General features: G+C 33.3%; 3 protein-coding genes across 3 annotated transcripts; 1 reads left to right on the top strand and 2 right to left on the bottom strand.

Moving 5' to 3' along the window:
* The first annotated feature begins 605 nt into the window (after positions 1 to 605).
* Positions 606 to 2,944, top strand: LOC21390640 (tRNA-dihydrouridine(16/17) synthase [NAD(P)(+)]-like). Its single transcript, XM_010095218.2, has 3 exons — positions 606 to 1,145; positions 1,300 to 1,406; positions 1,723 to 2,944. The coding sequence occupies exons 1-3, from the start codon at positions 717 to 719 to the stop codon at positions 2,468 to 2,470; spliced, it is 1,284 nt and encodes a 427-aa protein (XP_010093520.2). The 5' UTR covers positions 606 to 716; the 3' UTR covers positions 2,471 to 2,944.
* A 400-nt stretch (positions 2,945 to 3,344) lies between these two features.
* Positions 3,345 to 7,095, bottom strand: LOC21390639 (probable 2-oxoglutarate-dependent dioxygenase At3g50210). The gene is made up of 12 exons (XM_024163754.1): positions 7,062 to 7,095; positions 6,830 to 6,945; positions 5,958 to 6,076; positions 5,776 to 5,839; positions 5,266 to 5,333; positions 4,787 to 4,845; positions 4,465 to 4,630; positions 4,338 to 4,357; positions 4,203 to 4,249; positions 3,878 to 3,958; positions 3,698 to 3,787; positions 3,345 to 3,518 (listed from the first exon to the last, which is right to left on the bottom strand). The coding sequence occupies exons 1-12, from the start codon at positions 7,093 to 7,095 to the stop codon at positions 3,393 to 3,395; spliced, it is 990 nt and encodes a 329-aa protein (XP_024019522.1). The 3' UTR covers positions 3,345 to 3,392.
* A 2,394-nt stretch (positions 7,096 to 9,489) lies between these two features.
* On the bottom strand, positions 9,490 to 10,805 carry LOC21390637 (protein IRX15-LIKE). The gene has a single exon (XM_010095215.2). It carries the CDS (start codon positions 10,713 to 10,715, stop codon positions 9,786 to 9,788), a length of 930 nt encoding a protein of 309 aa, XP_010093517.1. The 5' UTR covers positions 10,716 to 10,805; the 3' UTR covers positions 9,490 to 9,785.
* Positions 10,806 to 20,846: the final 10,041 nt, after the last annotated feature.

Raw genomic sequence — 20,846 nt, 5'->3', positions numbered from 1 at the left:
CCTTAACAAGTTTTAATCTCAATTAGGTTTTTCTTGATAAGGTTTTTTACGAGACTATCATGAATTACAAATTTAAAAGTTAATATACAAAATTAACTTTTTAAATTGTGTTCATAGTATGTGTTGATTTTACTCTTAATTATAATTTTTATATAATTTTAACACAAAATAACTTAATAATTATTTATATACAAATACAATTAAAAAATAATAGTATATTATATATAATATATATATACAATATTATAAAAATTAAAAAATATAATAAAAAAAAATTTTGGGTTACTTCAAGCAGCTTGGGCAGCTAAGATCAAGCCCGCGGCCCGTCTAAGAGACTTCTCGAGCTCGAGTGGACGGCTCAAATTTTTTAGGCAGGGGAGTTCGGATGTGGGGCATAAATTCAATTTGTTTGAACGGTCGGAGATGATCCGTTCAAAATTTCAGCACTAAATCCAGCCCAACGTCTAAAAAAAATCACCAGCACTCCTAGAACGATCACAGACGGTACATTTGGTTTAAAGATTCATGACATAATTCGAATCATGATTTATAACTTACTATAATATTTTTTTTCATAAAAAATACAAATAGATAATGATTCTAAATCCATCAACTAAATGTCCTCTGAGAAACACTTGCCTCTCTTTGGCGGCGATGGGAATGGGAAGGGCAAGCGACGATAGCAGCATCTCAATCGCCGCCGCCGTAGTCCCCTCATGAAATTCAAAACCCCATCGCTTCACCCTCTCAACTCTCTCCTCTCCAAAAACACCTCCAAATCTCCCATGGCTTCCACTCTCGCCCACTGCTCCGACCTCGACGACCTCCTCTGCTGCGACCAACAGGATGATCGGCTCCGGGACCAATCCCCCGAAGCGCCGCCGTTTTGCGCCGACGAGCCGCCACCGCCGCCGGGATGGTGCCTGAGCGGAGGTGCTGATTCGCGCATCGAACGGGCCTGGGCTCACTGGTCGAGGCTGGGCCGGCCCAAGCTGATCGTCGCCCCGATGGTGGACAACTCCGAGCTGCCGTTTCGGATGCTCTGCCGGAAGTACGGCGCCGACGCCGCCTACACCCCCATGTTGCACTCCCGCATTTTCACCGAGAACGAGAAATATCGCTCACAAGAGTTTACCACTTGCGAGGTTCTTCTTTTATTCCTTAACCCTAATCAATACGTGAAAATTTTTGGTATTAGTTAACCCTAATTTTTTGTTTCCTCTTAATTTCTGATGCTGTTGTTAATTTGGCAGTTCTTTAATGGGCAATCGCTGGCTTAATTTTAATTAATTATTGCAGGAGGATCGTCCTTTATTTGTTCAATTTTGTGCCAATGATCCTGACACTTTGCTGGAAGCTGCTCGGAGAGTGGAGCCGTATTGTGATTACGTTGATATTAACTTGGGGTAATAGTTTCTAACCAAAATCATTGTTATAGGGAAGATTAACAATAGTTTTACACAACATTTTTTTAATCAACCAAAATTAAGAGCGTTTTTGTAACATTCCTGTTTTGTTTAAGAACTTTATCTGTGAAGTTCCTAATAAACTTTTATGTGATTATTACTTTATGTACTTGTAATTTAAGTTTAAACTTTTAAAAGGTATTTTTTACAAATGAGTGGAGAAGATTAATTTTGACAAATTTGAATTAGTGAAAGATGCTTTAAAGTCGAGTTACATTTTGTGTTGAAAGATTCTCAAAGTCTGAACTCTGTTCAGGTGCCCTCAGCGTATTGCTAAGAGAGGAAACTATGGAGCTTTCTTGATGGATAAACTTCCTCTTGTAAAATCTCTGGTAGAAAAATTGGCCCTCAACCTTGAGGTTCCTGTGTCGTGCAAAATCCGTCTCTTCCCGGATTTACAGGATACAATTAAGTATGCTAGGATGCTGGAGGAGGCCGGCTGCTCTCTTTTAGCCGTCCATGGCCGAACGAGGGATGAAAAAGATGGGAAGAAAATCAGGGCCAACTGGGACGCCATCAAGGCAGTTAGAGAGTCTGTCAGGATCCCTGTACTTGCGAATGGGAACACAAGGCACATGGATGATGTTCATCGCTGTTTGGCAGAGACGGGCGTTGAGGGAGTGCTCTCGGCTGAGTCCCTTCTTGAGAATCCTGCACTTTTTGCCGGATATCGAACTGCTGAATGGGTAGTAGACGGTGAAAAAGGCAATAGTGATGGAAAGCTAGACCAGGCAGATTTACTGGTGGAGTACTTGAAGCTATGTGAACAATATCCGGTACCATGGCGAATGATCCGTTCCCACATGCACAAGATGTTGGGAGAGTGGTTCAAGGTTCAACCCCAAGTGAGAGATGAGCTGAATGCACAGTCCAAACTGACCTTTGAGTTTCTTTATGGTTTGGTGGATCGTCTTGGAGAGCTGGGAGTGAGAATTCCACTCTACCAGAAAGATAGTCTCGCAGCAGGAGTTTCACAAAATGGTTTCGCTGCTTCCACTTCGTGACACAATCTCGACAAGATGCCGATGTGCAAAATATCGGATTTTCTGCAGAGTTGGGAAGAAGAATTTTTGTTTGTTTGAATTTTTATCACAGTTTTAACATGAGCAGGTTATAACATTTGGAAGGTCGGGTTTTAAACTAACCTAGCTTAACCAACAGGCAGAGTACATGCGCAGATTTTCACTCTGCTTGCTTGTAGTGATTTATAAGAGACCATTATTTGCAGCCTAGTCTAGGGCCAAAAAACAAGAGATAGATGAATAGGGTGAGCACCCTATAAATCAGTTATTCTTTTTGTTGTCCCACAGTGGGACAAATGATTATTTTAATTTATGTGTTTGCATATGTATTGGTTTTACAAACTATTGATTGTACGGTTTTGTAGGACTATTGATTGTTTTCCTTATAAGATTGTTGTAATATGTATTCTATATCTTTTGTCAAGCTTCTGGATTACATTGTAGTGTATTCCTCTAGCATATGATCAAATTTTCTGAGTAGAGATTTAGATGGAAATTGAATTGGGACAAAACACATGAAAGCAAAGAGTTATCTCCCTGCGTTGAGATAGAGTTTCAATGACAGTAAGTAACGTACAAGGGCAAACAATTTTTTTTTTCTTTTTTCTTTAAATTAAGAGTAATCTTGACAAATAACCCTTGAAAGCGCGCGAGTCATGATTTTTACCCTTTACTTTTGATTCATAACCTTTTTAGTCAAATAATTACACTAACAAAATTGTATTTATCTAGAGTAAGGAGTAAAGATTCAGACTCATGCACTCTCAAGAGTCAATTCTCCATTTTTTTTATTTAAATTTTTTTAAATGAAGGGACAAATCTATGTACACAAGTAAATAGAGTACATAGCCTTGAAGACACAACAGCTTAAGAACAAGAAATTAGCCGAAAGGTCAGATGATCCTTAAATGAAATTTGTCAGGACCTTGCTAACCAAATGCTCTCCATAAACAGCTCTCTTGAATATCTTAGCCCCACCCGTCTTCTCTTTGCAAATATCCAGAGGCTCTACAGCCGTGTCAAAATTTGTCTGCTCAGCCAACAAAAGCACGAGGATGAAGCGAGGGCTCAACACAAAATGACAGCATGTTTTAGTGTCCGAGTACTTTCCAAAGAGCACGAATAATACACGTATTTGTGTTGCTAAATATGGAAACAGTGATGAAATTTACTATGCAATAAGGTGAACACAGGAAAAAGGTGCATTACCTCATAAAAATATGCTACAGAGACTCGATATTTTGTGGAGTTGTTGATAACTCGATGTAGAGTCGACTCGTACAAGCCGTTTGAGTAAATCTGCGGTCACTCCAAACATAAGTATGATCAAAAGATTTAATAAGAGTTTAGGTAATAGATGAAATTTTGTCAGTGTCTCAAGGATTTTACCTTTAACATGTCTCCAATATTGCAGACAAATGCTCCAGGAACCGGAGGAGCTGATATCCATTCGCCAGAGAGGTTTCTCACCTTCAACCAACTTATCAAATTAAACTATGGTGGAAGATTCTTCTTTTTGTTTTGAAGTGGAATTGAAGATGTAGAATACAGATAGCAAGTAGACTAGTAATAGTTTTTCTTGGTTAACTGAAAATGCTTTATAGGGAAAATAGTTTTCCATTTAAATTGAAATAGCAGCCTGTCTATGAAAAGATTTAAATGAAAGCAGGAGACAAAGTTGGTAGAATGGTCAAAACACAAAATTTAGCCTTACCTGAAGTGCAGTTATATCATCATCCTGATTAACCAATGTCAATAAACCTGCCATTTTAACCTCTTTAGGAGACCGAGAAAGACTACAAGTCGATTTTCTAGTTCTTAAATCGTTCTAAAGATGTTATAGCCTTACCATAGTCGGTGTGAGCTCCGCTGGAATTGTTGGACAGTGAAGAAATGCACAAAAAAGAAAAAGACATAAATTACGCTAGATCCAGGTATAATAAAGTTCTACCACTAAGACAGAATTTTTGCATTACCATCCGACATCATTTATGGGCTTCTCTAGGCCATTTTTGCAGGATTTGCCTGGGTAACCGATGATACGCGTTACCCAGAATGCATTTCCCGCTCTATCGCCTTCAAATTCGTATGGAGATCCACCCAAAGCCAAAGCAATACCACGCATTATGTTTCTTGAAAGGTCTGAGATCAAGCACAAACCAAAAGTTGTGATCAGAACCATACGAAAACATTGAAAGATAGGTAATTAAAAAAATCTGCTTTTCTCTGTGATCAGAACCATACAAAAACATTGAAAGATAGGTAATTAAAAAATCTGCTTTTCTCTGGGAAGCATACCTGTACATAGTTTGATGTAATCCTCCATAATTTGCTTGAACTTTGGAGGATCCAGTGGCCTGCATTAAAAGAACAAGAAAAACGAAAATTAGCATTCAGAGAAAACAATATCCTATATTAGGTCAATTACAACGTTAAGAACATTAACACCTTGAAGTTAAACCTTAGAGTCTGCCATGTGCTAAAGTATAAACTCATTCTTTATCACCCAGAAAAAGGAGATTTGAGGCGATATGAGCCTCCTAACCGGAGAAGAAATTAATCATGCAATCGAAGTTCATAGAAATTAACTGTACAAAATATGCAGTGAAGGATCAAGCGAGAATTGAACATACTAGAGAGACCAGCTAATCATGGAAGAAATATCAGATCATTTGATTAGGAGGTCCTTGGGCTAGACAATACTATGAAAATAAATGATATCCCGATTGAGAAATTGTGACAAGGAGTTTGTTAGGAAAGCCCTAAATTTTGCATACCATTGGTTACATCCTTCCATAGTTTTGCCGAGATCTCCATGTTCCCCTGGTTTCAGTTCTTTATAGCACTGTTGCAAAGTAGCAATTCAACAATAAGAACAACAGTTTACAAGCAGCAAATCAATATAATAATAACCATACTACAATAGATCACATATGCTTGCCAAATATATGCAACATACAAGTACTTTCTAGTGTCCATAGACTTAGTTTGGGATTGTCGTACTTTTCGAAGTAGTTCTACTTCTACTTATAGCAAAAAGGAAAGTATAGACATGTTAAAAATTTAAAAATCTTGCTCCTCAAATAACTATAAATGTGCTTTTTTTTTTTTTGTTACGGCTATAAATGTGCATTTGAGCGTATAGTTTTTTTGTTTTGTTTTGTACTTGTACCAAACTCATTACTCGCATAGTGTTATCTGCAAAGAACTTTTGACGCCTCGAAAAGCAATAACAATAACATCATAAGCTCTGGATATTGGAAACACCAATTGGTTGTAAAACCTACATCAATAGCTTCATGGATGTCCGGTACACCTTTAGTTATGTTTTCTCCAATCCTTTGATATCCTCTGCACGAAGAAAAACTTAGCCCGATGTTATAATAAAATCTCAGCAGATTCTAGAGATAAACCATCATATCAACACTCAATTTACAAATTGCAAATGCAAGAAGCTGTTCCGCTAAACCTGTATCCGGCGTCTGGAGTCATCTTTATCTTTATCTTCTCTTCATATGGAAGTCGAAAAAACTTGCAGGTCAGCTCTCTTACTTCTTTCAAAAGAGAATCAGGTATGCCATGTCCCTTCTGCTCAGCCATGAATCAAAAGCACCCAATTAAAATGTTTTGCAACAAGTCATGATTACTTAAAATAAAGAAACATAAATGAAGGTTTTTTATTTTTTTTGCCCCTTTCTTTTATGGAGCCTTTTACAATAGGTCATAACCTATCATAGTGCATATTTTCGAATGTTAGATTTGGTCAAAATCACATTTAAACAAAAAAGGTCGCAAAATGGACAGAACTTGATACAAAACTGACGGTTCAAAACAAAGCCTCACCAGTACGGTATTTTCAAATCTCATTCTTACAAATTAACATCTATTTTGAGAAATTACACGACATATCTATCACTTTACAAATAATATTCTAAAACAACTTGTTTTTTTCTCGTCTCTATGATGTCTTTGGTCACCAACAAATTCTTTCTTTTCTTGGAGAGACTCATTAAACAAGCAAAACAGGACATGAACTCATAAACGCGCCTCTTAACAAACTGAATTGGGAGGTTGAGTTCATAGAAAAACAGCTCCTCACAGGGAGGAAAAACAAAAAATTCATGGAAAAGAGAATATGAGACCTCCAATAACAACATTTAAAGGCTACTTAATATATATATATATATATATTTCATGGGGGTATATATTTATAGGCTCTTGCGACTTCACCACAAAAGCAATAATAACTTTTCATGACTAGTAGTCTTGTATGTTACTGAGATATTGAAAAAAAAAAAAAAAAAAAAAAAAAAAAAAAATTTCCTAGAAAATCCCAAGTACCACATAGAAGAAGCCAGCTTCTCTGCAAGTTTGATCCAATTGCTTGACAACGTCATTGACACCTAAATCTTCAGCCATTTTCGGATCATCGGACTTAGCCAAAAGAGGAGAAATATCTGCATGCAAAAAAAGTGAACAAAAATAAAAATATGTAATACATATGGAGATACAAATTCAGCGTATTGGGGTAACAGAGATTCTGGCTAGAATTAAGCGATGTGAGTTTGTTCACCGATGACGGGGATGGACTTGAAATCGGTGGCCATGGCGGTAGATAACCCTCCTCTTCGTTATCCTCTCTAACTCTAACTAGTTGCAGAGTTTGCGAGCAAAATAATGATTAAGCGAGCCTACGAGATTCCTAAGAAATTCATAGAATATTGCTAATGATTGTTCCGTCACCTTTGATGATGACGCAAATAATCTTAGGTGGATTGTGCTTTTAAGTGGGTAATGTTTGTTTGTGTTTTGTGTGTGTGTGTGTGTTTTTTTTAAATAATTATATTTTAATGGGGTGGTTACAAAATAGTGATGAAAGTTTGGATTATTTAAAAATTTCAGGTCGGACTGATCTAACAATAAATGGGGAGCCTGGCCAGTTTAAAACTTTTGTAAGGTATTTTCTTAAAAAGATAGTACTTAGATTGACTCGGATCGGTTCAAATAAATTTATACTATAATGATATAGTTATTAGTTAATGATATAAAAATGATGTAAAATTTTGCTATTCTTATAATATTTTAAAATTTTTGTTAAAATTAAATTTTGATATCAAAATTTTACTATTTGTGTAAAACACCCGTTACAAAACTAATTCTTAATGTTTTAATATTATTTAGCACATCAACCCTCTAAATTGTTTGATTTAAAAAAAAAAAAATTTCAATGATAACCTTGTGTCTCACATAATCATTTGTGCCATTTTCCATCTCTCATGTCTCCATATCTTCTCTCCTCTTCCTCTCTACCATGAGGAATAATGGAAACCATTTTTTTATGAGATTTGGAAAAAAGGCATTGTGGCGTAGCTGGATCTGGTCGTGAAGAAACCAGATATGCAACGACTGGATCTCTCCTCCCTTTTGCCTTCACACTTACAACTATGACTGCGGCAAACTAGTGACCGTGAGATCGACATTGCAATCTTCGTTCACAAGGCTCTATCGTGACGATTTGGATAGCGACGGTCTCCACCTTGATATCTCGTGCCACGGAGCACGACGGTGGGAGCATAAGGGTATAGTAGCATAGTTATTAGGGTCGATAATATGGGTCATGACACGATGACACAACTCGAAAACGACACGAATTTTACAGGTTAGGGTTGAGAAAAAAGAGGTTCGGGTCAGAATTGGATCGACATGAAATTGACACGAAAAACACGGGTCAATTTCAGATTAGACCTGCCTAACCCGAACACGACACGAAACTCGTAAAAAACTAAAAATACATATATTTTTCATTGCATATTTTAAATTTTATTATGAACTTGTGATATCATGATAGTTATACTCAAAATCTTATACTATTATTTGCTTAATTTCAATGGATGTTATTGTAATTTAGTGTGTTATGAATTTTAGTTATTTTTAATATGTAAAAAACTAAATAAAAGTATACAATTTTCATGTCAATTTCGGGTTCACGTGCCAATTTCGTGTCACGGGTCATTTTCGAGTCGTGTCGTGTTTGTGTTGCGGTTTTTAAAAAATTTTGTGTCACGGTCGTGTTCGGATTGACTGTAAATTTAAAAAAAATGATCAAAACACGACACGTGACACGAATTGCCACCCCTAATAGTTGTTGAGGTGGGAGGAGAAATAATGAATGGCTTATATGCAGTGGCGGAGTCAACGTTTCATTTCAGTGGAGGCGTACACTTAATTTTTTTTAACAAATTATCTTAGTGAGGGCATATAAAAAAAATATATTTATTTTAGTAGGGACATATATTATTTTAGTGAGGATTTAAGTGTAAAATTTTAAAATTTTTAAAAGTAATATTTAAAAAAAAAAAAAAATTAAGTGGAGACAGTGCTAGTGCTGTACTTAAATCCGTCCTGCTTATATGCCACTAATACACTTCTAGTGATTTGTAACATGTGATAGCTATTTTTGTCTTTCCAAAATTATTCAACTTTTAAAAGCGGCCGAATTATTTATTTTAGAAAGCTATCATTTATGCACAAAGAACCGCTTTTTATGTATTATAACTTGATTTCTCGGGATTTACACTCCATTTGTCTGGAGTGATCGATAGAGTTTTTTGTTGATAGATAGAGTTTGAATGGTAGAAAATATGGAGAATGAAGAGGACTCCATCAATCCTTTTGACACTTGACACATAAATTTGTGCATCACTTTCATGGAATTTTTGTAGATGTCCTTGACACTTGTTGCCTTGCATCTCTCCTCTTAATTAAAAAAGTCACTCTTGTTATGGTTCGTGAACTTTTATAAAATCGACACGCATCGCTATATGGACTTTTACAACATATACATTCCTCTGCCATATGTCCCTTAATCTTATGCTTTGTAGTTAAACAAATATATGCTTCTCAATCTTGGCTACTCTCTTGTAAACTTTTATTGGATTAACATGAGTGAATAATCACGAGCCATGATATCTGCATGCCAAAAAAGAAAATAAGCTTTCGGTATTTCGATTAAAAAAAAAAAACCTTCAATTGTATTACACTTTTACAGATTGCCCAAAAAAAGGGAAAAAACGAAAAAGAATTATTTTTTACATCCCCATTCCCCACAATGAAAAAAAAAAAAAAAACCTTCTAAACCCCCATCATAAATATCCATCCTTTCTCTCCCCCATCCTCCTCATAACTCCATCCAATTATCAAACCAGTAACACTAACGATTGAAACATTATTTGTACGTACGACCAATATAAAAATAAAAATAAAAATAAAAAACCGCGGAAAAAACAACAAACGACAACTAAGACGCCGTCGTAGAATTCTGGCTACGACAGAAATGGAAGCTATTTTCATCCATTCTCTCCACAACATAATGCCCAAGCAAATCACTCGCTTCCACCAAATTCTCCTTACACAAAAACTCATCCCCACAAACCCTCTCCAAACCCCTCCTAAAATCATGCACGAAAACATGCGTTTTCGCATTCCCTCCTTTTTTACTCCTCGCCAAAACTCCCGCCGTAAATATGGGCTGGATCCTCCCCGGCGCGTCGGCCCAATCCCCTCTGGGCCCATCCACCAAGATAACGTCCCAGTCCACTTCGTACACATGGTTGGGCAGATCATTCAGGCCCAACTTACACTCGGAGAAGAGGAGATTCTGCACGGGGCGGCACTCGTTCTTAACCTGCACCCGCGCCGCCATGATCAGCTCCCTCATCTCGCTCGTCTTGGTCGTGTACTGAACGTCGTAGGCGTCGATCTCGGGGTGCTGCTGCTCGTAGTAGGCGGCGTAGTAGCGGTTCTCATCGATGAAGACGGTACGGCCGTTGTGGTTCAGCGCTTTCCAGAGGAGCGTCTCGTGCGTGAGGCCGAACACGAGGAGGTTGCACGGCGGCGAGCATTTCCTCAGCACGTCGGCGATCGGCTTCAGCTCGCCATACGACATCTTGAAGGTGTCGTTCGACCGCGACGCGTAGTGGAGGAGCGTGTTTATCACTGTCGCCGGCAACGCCGCCGCGGCAGGGACTACGGCGGCGGAAATGGTGGTGGAGGAAGCGGTAGACGAGGAGGAAGAGGAGTCGCGGGTGTAGATGAGGGTGAGGAGGAAGGCGACGGTGAAGAAGGAGACGAAGGCGAGGAGCCAAAGGCGGTTTGAGTTTCCTTGTTTGAGGATGTACGGATGGAGAAGGATTAGCTTTGTGTTGTTGGTGTTATTGGCGTTCTTCATTTTTATTTTTTTTTATTTTTTAAGAAGAAGAAGTTAGAGAGAGAATGAGATTTTGGAGTTTCTCTCTCTATCGTTTTATGTTTGAAGATTGCTGAGTTTTCCTTCTGAGGATGGTGTGGGGAAAATGGGATTGATTTTAAAAGGATGTGGAATGTCGTTTGCTTGTTGCTCTCTTGGCAAACAATAAATTGAAGCAATGTGAGACAACCAAGTAACACAGAAAAAAAAAAAAAAAAAAAAAAGTGTGTGGTGTTGTAACCTAACGCAATCACATTCACAATCTTTTTATTTAAAACTTCTAGAAATGAAATGAGGATTAGGAATTGAAAAACACATTTTTGTTGCTTTCTTTGTTCAAAATTAAGTATGCATGGTTGTTTTCCATGCAATGTGATTGGATGTTCCATCTTTTTATTTTTTTATTTTCCATATCAAAAGGAGTATTAATGGCGAGTTTTGTTACAGTAAAAAGCTCTTATAAACAGTCACATTTAATTTTTTTATTACAGTAAAAAATTCTCATATAAAGTCACATTTTAACTCAAATTAAAAATTCGAATCAACAAACATTTTAACTTAAATTAAAAATTCGAATCAACAAATTAAACGAACAGTCTAGAATGTCAACTGATCCAATATTTGACTCGGGAGAAAACAAGGAGTAGTTGGATTGGAGCTGGTGAAGGGAAGGTGGAAAAGAGAATAGCTCTAGCGACCCAATAACTAATTACAAGCATCAAGTCGCTTTTCCTTCTAAAATTTAGGTTCACTTCTCACGTAACCTCTTTAAAATATGTTCATTTTATTGAAGAAGGTGGTCTGCTATGAATTGACTCTTCACCTGCAACGCATTCCATTATATGTATATGTATATATACAGTGACGGATTCAGATTCGACTTCAGTGGGGCACAAATAAATATAATAAAAAATACATATAATAATAATTATATTATAAATTGTATTATATATACATAATAAAAAGATGCATTTTTAATGGAAGTCAACAACTTGATACAATTTTACAAGCTTGAAAATATTAGAACTGTTGATAAAGATAACGAAGAAGAGAGTTTTTTGAGGAGGTGAAGGGAAAAATTGAGAATAAGGAAGGTGAAAAAGAATCGAAAGGTACTGATACATATGAAGAGTTTTTAATTTTTATAAAAAAAAAAAAAGCAATGAGATAAAGAAAGGTATGAAGGTTGGTATTTTGAGAGAGATGATAAAAATGCATAAAAATAGTATATAGAGAACATAAGAGGAAAGGGAAGTTATGCTTTTACCCTAAAAAACAAAATTGAATCGAATATTGATAAAAGAAAAATAAAGAATTAATGTCATTCGTTAGAATTGACTTGTATATATGAAGGATTTATAGTTTCCTAAAGGAAAATCAAATGTTGTCATTATGATTTTTTTTTTTAAAAAGCTTTTAAAAATTTGGGTAATCTTGAAAAATACTTTTAAAAAGTGCATGATCAAGATTTTTACCCTTTATTTTTAATTCATAACATTTTTAATCAAAAAATTATACTAATAAAAAGTATTTATTAAAAATAAGTGGTAAAGTTCCAATTCATATACTCTGAAGTAAATTTTCCATTTTTTAAAAAAAATTTTGAACAAAAAGAGAGTTTGACTGGGCTTGGGGCCTTGGGCCTTGGGCCTTGGGAATGGAGTGAGAGGGGGCAATCTGGGCACTCCATACAATTTGATAGACCACACCCATTTAGATATCTTCCACAAGTAAAAGAAAAAGAAATTTAGTGGGACACGTGGCCCCACAACTCTATATGTGCGTCCGTCCCTATATATATATATATATATACACACAAATATATGTATACATGAAACTATGAGAGACTTTGTTTTATATATAAATATATGTATATATATGTAATACAGTCTAATAGTCTCATGTATATGTATAATTTATGCAGTAAAAGAAAAGAAAACAAGAAGGAAATAGACAACGCAACTAAATGGTCCTTATTTAAAATATTTGGATTAATGAAAAAGTGTCTTTATGTATGAGAACAAAGTGAGAAGCGAAATCATGAATTGTTGAACCTCGATTATGTTGTGAAGAAAAACAAATGAGTGTGACCTAGCTGGCTAGTGGACAAAAATGAAGAACAAGTTCCATCAGAATATAATTAATTAATTAATTATCGCTGAATAAAAGAAATCTGGCTGGTATACCGGTTTTATTTAACAGAGATTCTGCTCCTATTTATATTTCACTTTTTTTCATCAACTTATTATTTGCTTGAAACATCTTTGTTACAGTCTACCTTATGGTAGTTTGATACAAGTGCCAAAGGAAAAAAAATATATTCAGTATAATATAAACTATATTCAGTATAATATGAGAATAAGATGTTAGGTTCAAATAAGTCACACTGCAGAAATAATATATTGTGGACAATTTATTTTCTGAGGGATTCATAAATGTACCGCTTTTTTAAACTTCTTTTGTACGCCGCCCTCTATTCTTATAACTCTTTATTTTCATAAGAGCAAATGTTATTCATTATTTGAATTATGTCAATTTTAATGGTAATTGCTATTTTTTTATCCGATTTTTCCAAATATTGATAGCTCACGAGAGCAAAACAAACACAACACATGGGACTAAAGGCCAATTTAGTCTTGTTATAGATTTTAAAAGAGCTAATTGCTATTGGTTGTGGTATAGAAAAATGCAATTGTACGTATAGCAACGAAGTATTTGAATTATTAAGTAAAAATTACACTAAACTAGAGTTGAAATAAAACAATTTTTTAAAATATTTTAGGAAAGAAAAAAATTACATAATAATTATTCTAATGATATTCGTGGTTATACTACAAAATGACTTAGTAGTTATTTTAATGATATTAATTTTACTATTTGTAAAATATTCTAAATTTTTGCTAAATTTCAATATGACGTAAAGCTTGCTATATATCTAAAAAAAAATCCTTTGATTAACTGTAATATCATAATGTTCAGTAAAAGTGCAAGCTGATTCAGTTAATGTATGTTTAAAACTATCAAAATAAACATAATATGAGAATTTAAATAAATCCATTAAAGATGAAAGTTCAGGACAGACCGAGCCAGTCTTAAAAAGAAGAGGATCGGTCCATCTCGATCCAACTTGGCCTGAAATTTATAAGACGTCATCAAGTTTAGGCATAAAATATATGATAAGCAATAGAAGCACAAAACTATATTTTAGAATATACATGCTTTCTATTTCATGTTCTACACTTCTTTCACTAAAGTAATGTTAGGTATCAACAAATAACTAGAGAAAACATATTAACATAACAATTTTAGTATATCTATGGCCAGAGCCATAAGTATAATTTAAAAATGAAAAAATTACAGAATTTACTGTTAAGAGTGCATGAGTTTATATTTTTACCATTCATTGATTAATATCATTTTGTTAGTATAGTTATTTGACTAAAAATGTTATTAATCAAGAGTAAAAGTAGAAAATCTTAACTCATGTACTTTTAAAAGATATTTGTCTCCCCTTTATAAACTGCCTCATCTTGGGCCATAGGAGCAAAATTTAAATAGCAAAATTGGAATATAGAAAACATTTGAAATATTATAAGAGGGGTATTTATTTTTGCCTAAATATCATTTTTGTCTTTTTTATTATTCAAATACTAAAAACATCATCTGTGTTTATAAAATTAAACTCAAAATACCCTTGAAGTAATTAAATTTTTAAAAATACCATAATTGCCCTTCTCAATTTATATTAATTATTATTTTAGATATGATTTAAAGGTTAAATAAAAAAATTAAAAAGTTTTCAAATAAATAGTCCAATCAAGCAACTACTTCAATTATTTTGAGAGTTTTTTTATTTTTTTAAGATTGATTTTATTTAATATTTTAGTTTAATAATGTTTTTAAATTTTATTTAATGAAGGTTGGAAACGATAGTCTTTGGTATTTTTAAAAAAATAATTGCTTCAAGGGGTTTTTTAAGTATGATTTTATAAATACGGGGTGTGTTTTAAGTATTTATAAAATAAAGGGGCAAAAATTGTATTTAGACAAAACATAAGAAGTGTTTTGGATATTATTCCTTATAATAATAGCAAAGTTTGATATCATTAAAATAATAACTATGTAATTATATTATATGGTGATGTCATTACGATAATTATTATTTGATTTGATTTATATTTATATTTATAATATTTTAAATAAAATATAAATTTTGTTATGCAGTGTAATTATCTCTTTTTGTTTTGAAGCTGAAATCCCTTTTGCAACATCTATCAAAACTGAAGTCCCATCAAACAAAAGGAAGCTTATCTTACCAAAAGAGAGAGAGAGAGAGAAAAAAAAAGACAAAACAAAAGAAGCTTATGCCATTTAATGTGACTATGGGAAGAATTCTACAATTAAATGAGGAGGGGCCATAATAATTTACTAGATTACCATTAGTAATCTAGCAAATTATGTTGCCCTTTTCAACGCACATCACTGGCGCCTCCATCGCATGTCCCAAAGTAATCCAAGTGCTTACAACCAGTACTCCAATACTTTTTTAAAAAGTAATCCATTAAATTAAGGAGCACATTAAGTTGAACTTTCTTAGTCTGCCTTCTACATTAACAATAAAGGTAATGAACAAGGAGAGATCACAAGAAAATATATAATGCAGTTAGGAATTGATTAAATTAGATTTATATACTTTGGCTACTTTTTTCTACACTGTAAAGACCATATTTTTTTTCTTTTTTTTTTTCTTCTCTCTCTTGGAGTATCACGAGAAGCAGACAATCAAGTAGGAAGAACCGAGGGAGCTACACTGTTTTTATTTTTTTATTTTTTTATGATATGGAATCAGCTTTACAAGCATCTTCGGCCTCGTTCAATTTGTCGATTTGATTTTTCAATTTAAGTTGAGATGTGACTTTATGTGAGAGCTTTTAACTGTAGCAAAAGGTTAGATGTGACTTTTTATGAGAACTTTTAACTGTAACAAAATTAAAATTGAAAACTTAAATTAGTGAAATAAATGAGACCTTCGTTGATATAACCTTCAACTCCGATTGATACAACGTCGTCAACAATCTTCGATTTATTTCTTCATCTTTCTTTGCTCAGTTGAACATTGTGATACAAGTTGTTGATCATTAAAAAGAAGAATTCTCACAAATCATCACTAACTTATAATGTCAATCTTATTTTAGTCATTGACTTTTAAAATGTCTCATACTCCATTTTTATTCTACTCGTTTGTTTCAATTTTGGTCATTTTAATCAGTTATTTTTTCAATGTATGTTAAGAAGCTACTTAACAACATGTTAGCGTAATCATACTCGGCTTGCTAAAAAACCTGAAACTAAACTAATTCCATAAGCTATATCAAATTACGAGGTGTAGTATACATCCAATGGACTCAGATTTTCTATCTAAAATTGATGTCTGAATAGGTGTTCAATTAATTATATCATGTCATATCGTATAAAAAATTTAAATTACTTTTTAATTAACTAAATCTTTCGTATTTATTATAAGATGATTTGATATGAATCGGGCCCGTTCACTTCGCTGATTCGAGTTGATATGTGATTTTGTGTGAGAACTTTTTACTGTAGCAAAAAAAATAGATGTGACTGTTTCTAAGAGCTTTTTACTGTAGCAAAACTCGAATTCTAAACTCGAATTGATGAAATGAACGAGGCCGTTAAACATCGTTCATAATATCAAAAATTGACCAGAAAATCTGATTCCACATCTACCTACATAGCTAGATAAAGCCCAATGGGAGCACGTGCCCAATGCAAATCCTTTATAGATGCTGACATTTATCTAAAGTTCTTGTTTTCCGTATTTTTCTAGTGAGTTATTCTGAATTATTTTACTTTTAGCAGTGAAGATGTATATAGAATACAACCATAAAGAAGTCTAACCAAGGATTCAAAGAAGCCTTTCCATCTTCCTCTCCAAAAATAAAAAATAAAAGCAAAAAGAAGTCCCAATGCAAGTTCCTCTTCTTCCAGCACTTTTGTAACACTACCACTATACTCTTCTAGTATTTAGGTGTAAGAAGTATATTAATTCCAAATTGATTATAAGATGATTTTTTTAACTGATTATAAGATTATTTTAATTAACTAGCATTGACAAAAAAAAAAAATAAAATAAAATGAAATAAAATAAACAAATGTGGAATTCATTGTCTAGTCTCAAAGAAGAAGAAGTGAAAAACAAAGTTCATTGAAAACTACATCTCTATTAATTGTCAGTTGTCACACATTTTCTTTCATGGAAAACCCATACTCTATGGCCTTTTCATGTGGATATCCAAAGAAAGTAAATGTCTTTTTTAACCCCAGGGTTAAGTTTTTCTTCACTAACATGTATATACGATAAATAACCAAATCAAATGATCTTAGATGTTCATATAGCCTCATTCGTTTCGTTAGTTCGAATCATAATTCAAGTTTTTAGTACAGTATTTTCTTTCACAAAAATTTAAGATCAACTTTTTATGTTACAATATTTTCTTTTACTTACTAGGCTAGCTAATTTGGTGGGGAGCTCTCTGTGCTTCTCGCACTATCCCAAAAATAAAGGTTTCTTAGACGGGTCCGATGATGTTTTCGAGCAATACCCATTTTTTATTACTTATTTTTTTTATTTTTTTATTTTTTATTTTTGAAATGCTATTACTTATTTTCTACACTGTAAAGACCATATTTTTTTTTATATTTTTTTTTTTTTCTCTCTTAGAGTATCACGAGAAGCAGACAATCAAGTAGGAAGAACCGAGGGAGCTACACTGTTTTTTTTTTTTATTTATTTATTATTATTTTTTTTTATGATATGGAATCAGCTTTACAAGCATCTTTGGCCTCATTCAATTTGTCCATTTGAGTTTTCAATTTAAGCTGAGATGTGATTTTATGTGAGAGCTTTTAACTGTAACAAAAGATTAGATGTGACTTTTTATGAGAACTTTTAACTGTAACAAAATTGGAATTGAAAACTTAAATCGGTAAAATAAACGAGATCTTCGTTGATATAACCTTCAACTCCAATTGATTCAACGTCGTCAACAATCTTCGATTTATTTCTTCATCTTTCTTTGCTTAGTTGAACATTGTGATACAAGTTGTTGATCATTAAATAGAATAATTCTCACAAATCATCACTAACTTATAATGTCAATCTTATTTTAGTCCTTGACTTTTAAAATGTCTCATACTCCATTTCTATTCTACTCGTTTGTTTCAATTTTGGTCATTTTAATCAGTTCTTTTTTCAATGTATGTTAAGAAGCTACTTAACAACATGTTAGCGTAATCATACTCGGCTTGCTAAAAAACCTGAAACTAAACTAATTCCATAAGCTATATCAAATTACGAGGTGTAGTATACATCCAATGGACTCAGATTTTCTATCTAAAATTGATGTCTGAATAGGTGTTCAATTAATTATATCATGTCATATCGTATAAAAAATTTAAATTACTTTTTAATTAACTAAATCTTTCGTATTTATTATAAGATGATTTGATATGATCGGGCCCGTTCACTTCGCTGATTCGAGTTGATATGTGATTTTGTGTGAGAGCTTTTTACTGTAGCAAAAAAGATAGATGTGACTGTTTCTGAGAGCTTTTTACTGTAACAAAACTTGAATTCTAAACTCGAATGGACGAAATGAACGGGGCCGTTAAACATCGTTCATAATATCAAAAATTGACCAGAAAATCTGATTCCACATCTACCTACATAGCTAGATAAAGCCCAATGGGAGCACGTGCCCAATGCAAATCCTTTATAGATGCTGACATTTATCTAAAGTTCTTGTTTTCCGTATTTTTCTAGTGAGTTATTCTGAATTATTTTACTTTTAGCAGTGAAGATGTATATAGAATACAACCATAAAGAAGTCTAACCAAGGATTCAAAGAAGCCTTTCCATCTTCCTCTCCAAAAATAAAAAATAAAAGCAAAAAGAAGTCCCAATGCAAGTTCCTCTTCTTCCAGCACTTTTGTAACACTACCACTATACTCTTCTAGTATTTAGGTGTAAGAAGTATATTAATTCCAAATTGATTATAAGATGATTTTTTTAACTGATTATAAGATTATTTTAATTAACTAGCATTGACAAAAAAAAAAAATAAAATAAAATGAAATAAAATAAACAAATGTGGAATTCATTGTCTAGTCTCAAAGAAGAAGAAGTGAAAAACAAAGTTCATTGAAAACTACATCTCTATTAATTGTCAGTTGTCACACATTTTCTTTCATGGAAAACCCATACTCTATGGCCTTTTCATGTGGATATCCAAAGAAAGTAAATGTCTTTTTTAACCCTAGGGTTAAGTTTTTCTTCACTAACATGTATATACGATAAATAACCAAATCAAATGGTCTTAGATGTTCATATAGCCTCATTCGTTTCGTTAGTTCGAATCATAATTCAAGTTTTTGGTACAGTATTTTCTTTCACAAAAATTTAAGATCAACTTTTTATGTTACAATATTTTCTTTTACTTGCTAGGCTAGCTAATTTGGTGGGGAGCTCTCTGTGCTTCTCGCACTATCCCAAAAACAAAGGTTTCTTAGACGGGTCCGATGATGTTTTCGAGCAATACCCATTTTTTATTACTTATTTTTTTATTTTTTTATTTTTTATTTTTGAAATGTTATTACTTACTTTTCTGCTTACTATTTAGAAGTTTTTTTTTTTTTTTTTTTTTTTTTTTTTTTTTTTTTAAAATTTTTTTTTTTTTTTTTTTTTTTTTTTTTTTTTTTTTTTAACAATGCCTTTTCTCTGTTTCCCTCTTCTTTACTCATTGTTTTTCTTTTAGCTTTCAATGTAATGCCTATTTATAGACAATTTTCCATACTTTTGGCTTATCGGGAAGCTTAATACAATTGCCATGAAGCTGTTTAGAATTTGTTAAAAAAATGAAAAAGTCTTTACCAGATCGATCGAATGTAGATATAGAAAATTTTCATAATATATCTCCATCAATTATTAAATAACTAGCACTTTCAGCCTTTGTGAAATATACAAGTTACTTAGTTTCCAAACAAAATCTACAATTGAATTTTTTTAATCTCATCATGAATTATTAAAATAGCTAGCACTTTCAAACTTTGTGAAGACATATATATACAAGTTTAAAGTTTCCATAAACAAAACAGAATTGAAATATTTTTTAACTATGTCATTGCATCAAAAAGAAAGAAAAAAAAGTGATTTGGATTACTTTACCTCGTGATGATCATTTATGCAATTTACTATGACACGGCTTAAAGCAAAAACTTCTTTAAAAAAAAAAAATCAAATTAACACACTTTTCACTTCTTGAAAGGCCGAGAGGATCCCACGCATAATCCAGATAAAACCCCACGCATATCACGATCAAAGACCAAACACTTCTTTTTGCATGCATAGTAAAAGGCAACGTAAAAGCGCAAACCTTAATTAAATCAACATTCTTTATTTGCACAAATTAACAAAGAAGGGCATGATAAAAGCACCGGATCCTGTTTGCTTTTGGCCATGGAGTTGACACATCTTAAATTTACACCAGACAAAGAGTCCTCTTTTGAATAGTTTCAAAGTCCTTTTGCACTATTATTCGTGGCCCAATCAGTGCTAAAATTTGCCAAGAAAAACCACACTGACGTGACCTTTGTGCGGCGTATTGGCTCTTTTCTGGTCAAGAAATCATCTACTTTATGCATTGAATTTTTGCAAAGGGAAGAAGGAAGAAAAGGAAAGGAAAAAAATTTTGAAAAAGAAGAATAAGAAGAAGAAGAAGAAGAAGAAGCAGAAAGCACAATCTTTACGACAGGGCAGATTAGAACAAATGAGGCAGATCGATCCCAATTTTGGGTGTAAAGATGTTGAAGGCATAGAAAAGGAAAAAGAATTAATTGACAAAGAAAGGAAGAAGAAGCAACCTACCAACCACAGTGCAGTCTCACATTAACAAAGCTAGTACAAAGAAAAATACTGTCATTAGTGCTGCTGAAAAAAACAAAATAGTACTGCTGATGCAAACAACATAATTAGAACCGTTAATTAAAATTGCGTGATCTAATTATTAATATTATCAAGGAGTTAAACCATTGAGT

This window comes from Morus notabilis, unplaced genomic scaffold, assembly GCF_000414095.1.
Source record: "Morus notabilis unplaced genomic scaffold, ASM41409v2 Scaffold1139, whole genome shotgun sequence".
Classification (NCBI taxonomy): Eukaryota; Viridiplantae; Streptophyta; class Magnoliopsida; order Rosales; family Moraceae; genus Morus; species Morus notabilis.
The sequence above is the reverse complement of the archived record's forward strand: the minus strand, read 5'-3'. Positions and strand labels throughout refer to the sequence as shown.

What these genes read in the sequence shown, in the direction of transcription:
- LOC21390640 (XM_010095218.2), top strand. Translation starts at nt 717, where the DNA reads ATGAAATTCAAAACCCCATCGCTTCACCCTCTCAACTCTCTCCTCTCC. An exon ending in AAGAGTTTACCACTTGCGAG is followed by an intron (nt 1,146 to 1,299) that starts GTTCTTCTTTTA and finishes TAATTATTGCAG; the next exon opens with GAGGATCGTCCTTTATTTGT. An exon ending in TACGTTGATATTAACTTGGG is followed by an intron (nt 1,407 to 1,722) that starts GTAATAGTTTCT and finishes AACTCTGTTCAG; the next exon opens with GTGCCCTCAGCGTATTGCTA.
- LOC21390639 (XM_024163754.1), bottom strand. Translation starts at nt 7,095, where the DNA reads ATGGCCACCGATTTCAAGTCCATCCCCGTCATCG. An exon ending in AAGCTGGCTTCTTCTATGTG is followed by an intron (nt 6,077 to 6,829) that starts GTACTTGGGATT and finishes ATGGCTGAGCAG; the next exon opens with AAGGGACATGGCATACCTGA. An exon ending in ATATTGGAGACATGTTAAAG is followed by an intron (nt 3,788 to 3,877) that starts GTAAAATCCTTG and finishes GAGTGACCGCAG; the next exon opens with ATTTACTCAAACGGCTTGTA.
- LOC21390637 (XM_010095215.2), bottom strand. Translation starts at nt 10,715, where the DNA reads ATGAAGAACGCCAATAACACCAACAACACAAAGCTAATCCTTCTCCAT.